Here is a 10,967-nt window from a genome sequence, read left to right as displayed (position 1 = left end):
AAAAGTCACACACAGGGAGCGCGCGTCGTTGACAGATGGTATCTAAACACAGGTGGTACTGAACTCTCTCGTTTCAGCTTAATGTGACTCTAAACATCTAAAATATCACTTGATCAAAAGTGAGTTTAGTTTTAATGGCAGGACCTAAGAAAAATGATTGGGTTTAATCACAATCTGAATACCAGCATTTTTGTTGGCAAATGCTATTCATACATATAGCTTTTAATAAAAAACGGTATATTCTACCAATGTTTTAAAATTTTGTGGCTACAGTGGTTAAGAAATCTATGGCTACCACGGCTGGGAAAATTAGTTACGTTTCTTTAAATTGGTGATGTCTTTGCTCACAAGCAAATAGTATATATAAAGAGCAGACACACGCACACACACGTATGTATAATTACAAAATAAGCCACTGTCATTTTCTTTGTAAATGAGAGAATTATAAAATATATGAAAATATATGAGTGATTTATAGAAAATATATTGAAGGTTTGTGAAAACAGTTGATTTCCCCAATTATTAAACACACTGCTCCGTGTAAATGAAGGGTACAGTTAAAAAGTATCTATGTTGAGTTGTTTATTTGCTAGAATTTGTATAATAAATAAGCATTCAACGTATTAGCTTAGCATGGCTTAACCAGGTTTGCAAAAACACTCAACTGGGCAGCTTCCAACAGCCAGGGTTTTCTACATCATAAACCATAGGAACCAATCCCATTGCAGGGCATGGCTTTTGTACTGCAGGTGAGTCCTAAGGGATTTAAAGAGGTCCAGTTTTAGGGGCTTAACTGCTGACTACTAGTAGTTTTAGTTAGTAGCTTTGGCCATTTAATGATAAAAGTTGTTGTCATCTATCATTGAAACCTTGTTTACATATTTAGTCAGACGCGCAGTAAGTGAATGAGGATTCATGAATCTAAATATGATGATTATACAGAGTTACAGGCTAAGCCTTATAACGGTGTGGCTAATGATAACAATATACCATTTAATGTGGACCAGAAAGTCCAAAAACGTGGACTGCAGGCGCCATCTTCAGCCTCAGGACATATAATTCCTGGATTCATCCGTAGGCAGAGTGGTAAGGAACAGCAATTTACGCACCTACATATTGGTAACAACCAATGGTAACAATGGATGGAACGTGGTCAAAATCCAAGATGCCTTTAGGAGTCTTTCAAATTTGTAACACTGCAAGAACGTAAACCTGTGACATAAAGTTACCATCGTCTCTGCAAATAAACTTATACAAATCAGAGGGCTTGGGTAAATGTATCCAGCGTGGCTCTAACCTTCAGTAACAGGTGTAGTCAAAGCCGTTTTTTGTTACGTATAAATACAAGGCGCTGCAGCGTTCCCATGGCAACCAGCGGAGTTCTGCACCCACGAGCGACACGAGGTGTGCGCTCAGAGTGATACAACGAATCCGGTCTGATGCTTGAAATGTGTAGGTCAGAGACTTTATTGATTTCAGGTCCTGATAATCCCCGAACTCATGTTCTAATATAATATTTAATGTAAGTTCTTATTCTGGTAATCACGGACTTATAATTGTGATATTATCTCCAAATTCTGATATTATCCCTGAGCTGATACAGAATCTTAATTTCTGATTCTATAAATAATATATATTTACTTTCTAGTTACAGTTAGAGTTGTGAATAAAGTAAACTTTTTAATGGGAATTCTATGACTTTTGTGAATTTGAATCGTTCTAGAGCGTGCTCGGCCTGTTTGTAGTGTGTAATACTTTTTTTATTTTTTTTCTTGCTTGATTAACTGAGACGTTTATGATAACCTGGAACACCAGCTCCGCACTTAACTCATAATTAGCCACCATAAATAAATGTAATAATAACAACACGAGGTCGCTATATGTAGATTCAAATTGGCACTAATACCCATGCTAACCACAAGGGGGTATAGCTCAGTGGTAGAGCATTTGACTGCAGATCAAGAGGTCCCCGGTTCAAATCCGGGTGCCCCCTCTTTTCATTTGACTTTGAAGATATCTTTTACTAAACCTTTAAAAGTGGCACCATAGCTTAGGATAAAATAGCCACATCATCAACTGCATACATACAAAAATACAGTGTAATAGTTAAATGCAACATATAGAACATTAAAAGAAAGGCTTCATGTAATGATCTGTAGTGTTTTTATCCTACATAGTATCCACTACAATAGAAAAGCATAAATCAAGGGGTATGTGCATTAGATAAATTGTAACAAAATAAGTAATCATTCACTCACTTTATGTTTTTCTCATGTTTTATATCATATTTCATATGGCTGTAAATATATCATAAGTATTCAGTCTCTCTAAGATGTTATAGACTGATGTTAAGAACTGAGACTGACATGAGGGGTTATAGTTCAGTGGTAGAGTATTTGACTCCAGATCAAGTGGTTCACTGAAGCTTGCATTGCAGATCAACCACAGGCTTTCTGACCTTACATACAAAGTGCAGACTTTCCAAAAGCATTTGTGATGGGGTCAGGCATGTACATATCATTTTCTCAGGTTTTTTCATGATCACAATGGCCAGGGCAATGGGTCTAAATTCACCAAATCCAGGGAATGTTTTTTTTTTAAACAGATGTCAGAAGTATGAAGTTTTTTAGCACAGCTTCAATGATCTGTTGAAGATCTGTGTAAGGCCTTTGCAAGTCAGTCATCACAAATATTCAGGCAGTAGGGTAAAGCAGATCTTTGAAATGGTGTGCTCCTAAACTACTTAGTATGGAGTCACTATACATCTTCATAGATTTTCATGGAAGTCAGATTTGGGAGTGAGGGGAATATGTATAGTATGTTTTCAGCTCATTAGCTAACTGAATATCGCCTACATAGAGTATGTGGGCATGGCGTTTTTAGCTGGTAAAATCTTGCAGACATTTTCAGACAGTTGATCATGGCTCATTGGCCTGCTGGAGCAAGTTACTATCTTCTTAAAGTAGCTTTTGAGCTGGTATGATTTGTTGTTTACAGTGGCTGTTGGCTGATTGTCTTATTTTCTCATCTATATGCCACATCTTTGGCAAAGGTTTTTGCTGCTGAAATATGATTTGAATCATTATATTTCAGACACTCCATTTACTTGATTTGTTAATGGTAGCTTTCTAGATGTCCCAAAATATTGAAAATGAACACTGTGTTTATTCACACTGCAAATTATGTATTTTACCAAGGTAATCTCAGTTACACAAAGTGAAATAATAATCTAAACAGAAAAATAGAGTTTATTAAAGGCATTTAAGTTTGGATTGGATGATTTTTCAAACACTGTGATATCAATACCCCTGTGTTTTGTTTTGTTTTTGTTGTTGTTTTCTAAAAATAAAATCACACCCAACTAGCTTTTGCCCTGTTTTGCTCTGTGGAGATTAAATCTATGCTGATTAAAAGCAGTGTTCAGTAGCTAAAATTAACAAAATGTTGACTAAGTCTCGGAAATCCTGAAATGTTTGTATGTAAACACGTGTGTCTAGCACAGTTCATACAATTGCTAATGCTATTTAACTGATTTTTTCAACAATTTTGGTCATTGCACTTTCCACTTTCTGGATAAGTTTCTCTCAGTCACACTAACAAATTGAGAGGACAAAATGGCCACCAAAGGAGCATCATTAGACAGTTCAACGTGCTTGGAGGAGAAGGCTTACTACCCAATTGTGTTATGTTAGCACTGGCTAGCATTGTGCTAAGTGATGTAGAAGAGTGAGGGCCAGCAAACTTGCCCAGTGCAAATTTTATTTTTGGATCCCTTCAAAAATTCACCATCTTCACAAACAGGTCATCATTGTTACTTACTTAGTGGCAATACTTCACATTACCAAACCTTCACTCAGTTGGGGGTATAGCTCAGTGGTAGAGCATTTGACTGCAGATCAAGAGGTCCCCGGTTCAAATCCGGGTGCCCCCTTGTCCTTATCCTATTAGCAAACAGAATAAGTGCTGTTTATTTGGTGGTGACATGCCGTTCTATGTGCTTACCTTTGACCTGTTTAGTTATAAGGTGTTTTTGTGAGGTTGCATTTATTGTCAGGAACCACACAGCATTAAAAAATTTGTAGATGCTGATTAACCATTGATTTCATATCTTTTTGTTTGACACTGGGTAGATAAGAAATGACTTGAAATAAAGAACTAGGCAAATATTAACTGGTTGCAGTGTGGATATAAGGGAGTAATATTGGGCAGTTAAGTCTTTCTGATGACCTGGCATCCAGTGGCAAAGGCCTAAAGAAGAAGAACCACAATGTCTTTCACCTTTAAACCTCCTTAAGGGCATAAATAATACAATCCTCACAGTTAAGAGGAGAACCAGTTTCTGTGCTTGACTCTTTTTGACTAACAAGTTTTTATTAACAGTAAACAAATATAAATGTCCTTGTGTTTTCCCAGGACACTGCATTTATTGCTGTAGGACGCAGGATGTTTGGACTGTAGCAATGTTAAAACTAATAGTAGAAAACTAAAAAAACAAATAAATAATTCCTAAACATTTGCTTAAAACTCAAGAGGTTACCAGTTCAAATCTGGATGCCCATTTAGCAAGGTGTACAACTCTGTGTTTGGAAAATGGGACTAATTTATCAGCTTGTATTATAAGATTTAAACAAAGTGCTGCATCAGAATATCATAGAAGAACATTATCTGACAAACAGAAGAAAATAGCACTGAAGGACACTAAGTTTACTTTTGCAGCACCCACGGCTATTTTGTCCTGAAGAAGAGTAGTAATACATACTATTTTCCTGAATGTTTGGGACTGTAACATGGACAATAATGTCCTTTCCTTAATGAATGTGATCTTTACAAGCAAGGCTATGAAACAGTCCAGGGGACACAGCATCCATGATTTCAAAAATCATTTAAATTTTTGATTTGTCAGACCACAGGACGCCTCAGGCCCTCGTAAATGGGCTCGGACCCAGAGAAGGCTTTTCTGGATCTTGCTAATATGGTTTTCTTAATTGCATGATAAGTGTTATAGATGCAGTTATAAACTGTGTTCAGTTTTTAGTTGTGGGAAGTGTTTCTGAACATATGCAATGATTTCCACTATATAAATATGGTTGTTTTTATTACAGTGCAACTTGAGGGTCCAAAGAAAACATCAAAATACTTGTTATGGGCCTTGTCCCTTGCATATATATTTCTTTGGATTCTCTGAATCGTATAATAATGTAAAGTACTGCAGAAGATATAATCCCCATGTTCTTTATTCCTGAATTTTTGCATTGTTTGCCAACAGTCGTTCACAAAGTAGTGAAACCCTCCCCATCTTTATTCTGAAATACTTCACTCTTTTTAAACCCAACCATAACACAGACCAGTAGAAAATTAACCTAATTTGTTTATTTTTGTTTACATTTTTTTGTAATGTGTCGCTGGCATCAAATTGAATCAAACATATATTTTTCTAAAACCTATTAAATTTCTCAGTTGAAATGATCTGTGCTACATTACCTGTTCGCTATTGTACTTCATCACCTGTTTTCATTTCCATACTTGCATTTTCCAGAATCCCAACCTTTTTGGAAATGGATTTACAGTTTCAACACCAATCTTTTTTCAAAAACATTTATTTGTAAAAACATTAAAAAAATGTTAAAGAAGACACAACCTGAATAACCGGCCTGCTTTACAATACTTATTTCAGTTCTGCATGCACTGGTTTGAAATATGTCCATCATAAACAAATAAGGTCCATTTAAATAGTTCAAGTAATGCATCAGTAGCTTAAATGCTGAGCAGCGTCTCAATAAGTCACACAATGTGGCTCCTCCCAATAAAGAACTTTCTTCAGACAGTAATGCTTTCTCTCAGTGGAGAAGAATGTTTGTGATGCCAAATTCATCATATCAGAGCAGAATTCAGCAGCTGATCTTCACAATTGATTCTGCAATGTAAACAGCATGGACCTCTAAAACGGAGTCACATAATACACCAACACACTCGCACACACATACACACAGGGTTGCTTATATGTCCCAGAGTTTTATCAACTCCCGACAAAAGTGCTTGTGGCATGTGATGCCTCCAGTCTGTTGTGTTTGAAGGGGGCTCTAAGTTGGCTCCATTACAGACAGGCCCTGAGGAATGGGCAAGGACAAAGGCAGGCTTGGGTCTCTCTCTCCAGCTCCAGAAACTGGCAAAGAATCATCACTGGACTAGTTTGCTACCACCTGACGCATCCAATCCAAACTCGCTGGTAAACTAAAGAGGACAGAAGAAAATAATAAATTATGCTTCAGCTTATAACAAACAAAAGGGCTTTAAACAGCTAAATATGCATTTATACACTGTAAACCCTAATGTTCAAAGTAATTAACAGTATTGAGTGATTCTAACTTACATTATATTGAAAAGTTTCACTCAATTAGACAATTCAATTAATTTCAACAATTTCTTCTTTCTGAGTTTGTGAAACTGGAAATATTTGATTTAGCAGCGTCCTGGATATGTGAGATTTAACTGAATTTGTATTTTATGAGTTTATGCAGTATGACGTCTGAAGTCACAGACATAGGACAAGTTCTGGTCTGGGGTTCACTGCTTTTAGTGAATTTGGACAGGTACATTTGTTTGTTTCAGTGCAAGAAACAGAATACGATGATTTGCAAATCCTTTTCAACCTATATTCAACTGAATACACTACAAAGACAAGATATTTAATGTTCAAACGGATCAACTTGCAAATATTCACCCGTTTGGAATTTGAGACCTGCAACATACAACCTGCATGCTGCATACTTCTGACATTTGAATTATGAATGAACTTAAAAATGGTATGGCAACTGACTGCCTTAATTTTTTTGAGTTCTGTTAACATATTTGGGTTCACAGTGTATATGATATTTAACTTTGTAATTTTTTTTTTAATTTAATATATGCCCATATGTGCTTCACGTCTAATTTGTCTAATGTTTTTATTCAAAAACATTAGAAAATAACACATAGATAGATGCACTGTTATCACAATGTGCATAAAGACTTACCCCTCTCCAGTAAGTGCACAGCAGGCCTGGACATGCCATGAGTGTGCTGTTAACGAACTGAGTGTCAGCGTGTGTGAGATTTCTGCTACTGTCATACTGTCCTTCATATCCTGCTTGTTGGCCAACACCAGCACTGAGGCATTCTGCAAATCCTGAGTGAGATTGATAAAAAGCATGAGTGGTTAAGGTTTAAAACTCATATAGTGGTGACCAAATTTTCAACTACGGAAATCTGTCAATATCAATGATAAGAAGAAATATACAAACTTACCTCATGTGCAAGCATTCGATGGAGTTCTTCTTTAGTAATTGTCAAACGCTCCCGATCCGTACTGTCAACCACCAGGATCACAATCTGCAGAAAAAGACACAGCGGTTATAGATTGGAGATATGTATTTTTGGCAATACAAGCATGACAAAAACTCCAAGTATTTAAATGCATTGTTTAAAAAGATAAAACGGTGGTTAATCTGAAAAAGTTTTCTACTAGAACTACTTTCACCATAGCAACCATTATGGAGATATGTGATTTTGATATGCCAAAGTTGATATTCATAACTGTAACTGTGATTAACTGTGATCAAAATTTCAGAAGTCTTGTTCCTATCACCAACATTGGTAACAGTGGTAAGTTCTCCTTCAAAAGTATTTTCCACAGCTTTAAGGAAGGAAGTTAGGTGTGTTCCATCTCAAACGGGCTCATGAGGAAATTGGTTTGTATGTTTTTCTGCACTCTGAACAAGTGGTTACACATCCGTTTTATGTAATACACAGAGACATTTGACGCTGTGGCACTTCAAAGGTTTTCTTGACACATCTGATCTTGTCACATGGGCTCTTTCAGACGCACAGAACGTGATGTGGGATTTTGCCACAATCAGCAGTTCCTCTTGTGAGTAAGACAAGTTAAATTCCACTGCAGTTGAACCATCCAGATCCAGGAGACATTAACAAGAAAAGTGTAAATGGGGAACTGTTCCTAACACATTTCCTAAGAAAACTAAATGCCCTAAATATGTGTTAAGAAGTTAAAAATGTTTCATTCCCATCTTCATCTAATTTTCTAACCCTCTTCCCTTTCCAGCCATTGTCAACCATAGGTACACACCTCCGTATTGCAGTAGTATGTGTTCCAGCTGGCTCTGAGGGTCTCCTGGCCACCAATATCCCAGACAAGGAAGCGTGTTTTCTTGACATTAATTTCCTCCACATTGCTGCCAATAGTTGGAGTTGTGTGCACTGCCTCTTTAGTCAGACTAGAGAAAGAGAGAATAAAAAAAATTTAAATCCTCGTCTGCACCGTTGTTCAGCAGGGGGCGCTACCGCACTGAGCCAATGATCATGGTAGCATCTTTTAAAAACCGCTTCAAGAAGCAATCCTATTTCAAGCAAGATCTTTGACCTCTTTTCTTAAAGCTAGTAAACGGAGAAAAAAAATATTTGGAGTTTTAGAGGTATTTTAAGTATATTTTTGATATTTCCATTTGTTAAAGATTTATGTTTGTCCCTCAAGCATTTACCTTAATATAAATACCTAATATGTTTATTAATATCTCATTTTTTTGTAGCAAAAATTGATCATTACAGACAAATTTCATATATTTCACTGTATTTATTAAAATAAGTAAAAAAACAAACAAACACCAAGAGTGAAACAAACTTAAATCTGAAATTAGAATTCTTCAAATTAAGGCCTTCATTAACTGAGACAAATAAGTTATACTTACAACTGGTAAAGAACTGTTGTCTTCCCAGCATTGTCTAAACCCACGATGATAACTTTGTGCTCTAGAAAAGAAGAAATAAATGGTCAAATAAACTTAAATGTAAACATTTTAATAAACGTGACACCAAAAAGATGTGGATGTTTTTATGGGGTAAAAGCCAAATACAATTCAGAGAAACCTCCATTCTTTCCACTGACACTTTCCTTAGAAACACACTCATGCTGATTAGCTGATTCAGGTCTTTCCAGTGTAATCATGAGACACATGGAAGCTGAATGTGACTCGTATGAAGAAGTAACAACTGGGTAATGTTTACCTGCTGATGTAATGAGTGCTTAGGTAACTGACCACAGTCTTATCTATGCTGAGCAGGTAAGAAGTACAGAACATCTTACAATTAGATCTCTGTGATAGGACTTGGGCTCAGGAACACACTTTTTTTTTTTGTTCAAAATTATCTCCAAAAGAAAAGGCCAAAACCTTTCATACTTCTAACGTAAGCTCATTTAAAGAAGCTTTATTCCAAGTAATTATGATGCACCTTTATTCATCTGTTCTCCATTAAAGTTTTACACACTAGAAGGAACATATACTGTTCTCAAATATGAAGAAATGGGGTAACATGTCTAAAGTGCAAAAATGATTTCATAATGTAATACGAAAAGGAAAGGTTATGGCCAAGTTTAGATTATCCCCCTGCACAACCAAGATATTTGCTCTCAGTAGTTAAGTTCTTTACTTTAGAGTTTTAATTACATTAACAGAAAGAGAGGTCTTAGTTTTGACGCAAAATTAAAGAACCTATAGTAGTCCACATATAAAGATGTCCCTCTAGTCATGATATATCATAATTATGCTGATATTCAATAGTTGTACTATAATTTGTAACTATAAAAACTTTCTCGTTAATACTACTAAGTAAACAGCTATGCCTTTTACCTCATAACTACACTTTTTATTAGCGTTGGCAGGAAAATATAAATACATAACTGAGCTGGCCTTTAAAAATCACATATTGACATTAAATGTCTAAGGTACTTAAATGTGGAAAGTTAATGAAAATCAAAGCTTTTGCAGTGAAAGCGGACAGCGACGGAATGATTACAAACGGCATTCACAAACATTACTCAGCAATAACACGTTTATAACCTCGAGTATTACCTCTGTCTCCGAATACAGCCATCAGTCTGGTAAAGAGAAGTCCCATTATTAGTTCTGGTCACGATAGAATCTCTCCCGAAATGCTCGCTGTTTTATTTCGCCTGTAAGACACCGCTCTATGGCGACTGTGACTAAACGTCCTTTACCTTAACGTTACTTTCTATCTAACACTTTAATTACCCTGTCCTCCGTGAGGCCACAATCGTAGCTGAAACCTTTCTTCTTCACAATACAGACTATAGAAAAATGTGGGCGGGGCTCCACGCGCTGGAACGTGACGCACCCGTGACGCATTAAAGCAAGTGCGTAGAAACAAGAGCCATGATTGGCCACCGTCTGGCATGACGTACAGTACCTGATTTAAATAATTACAACCGACGTTCCAAATTTGGTCGAGTGAGAGAGTGGTACATTTTGTTTTGGTTCTCGCCCGGGATTTCCACTGGAGGAAATTACACTAAATTTAAAAACGACTGAAGTGAAAAAGGGAAAGAGAAATAGAGATATAGCTTATGGGATTCCCGGGACTTCATTAGAAAGTTCAAGCCAATAAACTCAACAAAACAAGCCTGTATTTGCTACAGTGTTTCAGAGAAACTATCTTTTAATATATCCTAAATTCATTATTTCCCAGTTAAGACTCGAAATTAAACAGTCTGTAAAAAGGCTATTACACGACTTTATAACATCCCCCATCTAATAACAGAATTTTAATATTTATCATAACTAGTTTTAATTGAACAAGTGTTTGATATATGATTTATACAGTTAAAGACACTGATGGGTGAATTGCTACATACCCATACTCGTGGAAGTCAACTTTGACCTCCTTATTTATTGATTCTTATGTTGTTGTTTTTTTAGATCTATTTGTTGTTTTCCTTTTGTTCCCTTACATTATGTTGGATTGCACCTTTTGAAAACACTACTTTCTCTTTGTTTAAACATTTGTTAACGGTAACGCTAATGATCTTTTCACTTACACTGAAACTGATTGCTTTTTTTTCTGTGACAAGTTTTCTATGATTTAGAATTTACAATTTAGATTGTTTGTACTTTTCCACC

General features: G+C 36.1%; 1 protein-coding gene and 2 non-coding genes across 3 annotated transcripts; 2 read left to right on the top strand and 1 right to left on the bottom strand.

The window, feature by feature from the left end:
- The first annotated feature begins 1,921 nt into the window (after window positions 1-1,921).
- trnac-gca (transfer RNA cysteine (anticodon GCA)) lies at window positions 1,922-1,993 on the top strand. The gene has a single exon. It is a non-coding gene; the product is annotated as a tRNA-Cys (tRNA).
- A 1,866-nt stretch (window positions 1,994-3,859) lies between these two features.
- Window positions 3,860-3,931, top strand: trnac-gca (transfer RNA cysteine (anticodon GCA)). Its single transcript has one exon. It is a non-coding gene; the product is annotated as a tRNA-Cys (tRNA).
- A 1,396-nt stretch (window positions 3,932-5,327) lies between these two features.
- On the bottom strand, window positions 5,328-10,124 carry arl5c (ADP-ribosylation factor-like 5C). The gene is made up of 6 exons (XM_066642167.1): window positions 9,903-10,124; window positions 8,742-8,802; window positions 8,123-8,270; window positions 7,285-7,368; window positions 7,014-7,165; window positions 5,328-6,231 (listed from the first exon to the last, which is right to left on the bottom strand). Exons 1-6 carry the CDS (start codon window positions 9,946-9,948, stop codon window positions 6,186-6,188), a joined length of 537 nt encoding a protein of 178 aa, XP_066498264.1. The 5' UTR covers window positions 9,949-10,124; the 3' UTR covers window positions 5,328-6,185.
- Window positions 10,125-10,967: the final 843 nt, after the last annotated feature.

This window comes from Hoplias malabaricus, chromosome 13 (assembly GCF_029633855.1).
Source record: "Hoplias malabaricus isolate fHopMal1 chromosome 13, fHopMal1.hap1, whole genome shotgun sequence".
In the NCBI taxonomy this organism is placed as follows: domain Eukaryota; kingdom Metazoa; phylum Chordata; class Actinopteri; order Characiformes; family Erythrinidae; genus Hoplias; species Hoplias malabaricus.
The sequence above is the reverse complement of the archived record's forward strand: the minus strand, read 5'-3'. Positions and strand labels throughout refer to the sequence as shown.

What these genes read in the sequence shown, in the direction of transcription:
- arl5c (XM_066642167.1), bottom strand. Translation starts at nt 9,948, where the DNA reads ATGGGACTTCTCTTTACCAGACTGATGGCTGTATTCGGAGACAGAG. An exon ending in CATACTACTGCAATACGGAG is followed by an intron (nt 7,369 to 8,122) that starts GTGTGTACCTAT and finishes CTTTTTCTGCAG; the next exon opens with ATTGTGATCCTGGTGGTTGA. An exon ending in ATCGAATGCTTGCACATGAG is followed by an intron (nt 7,166 to 7,284) that starts GTAAGTTTGTAT and finishes AATCTCACTCAG; the next exon opens with GATTTGCAGAATGCCTCAGT.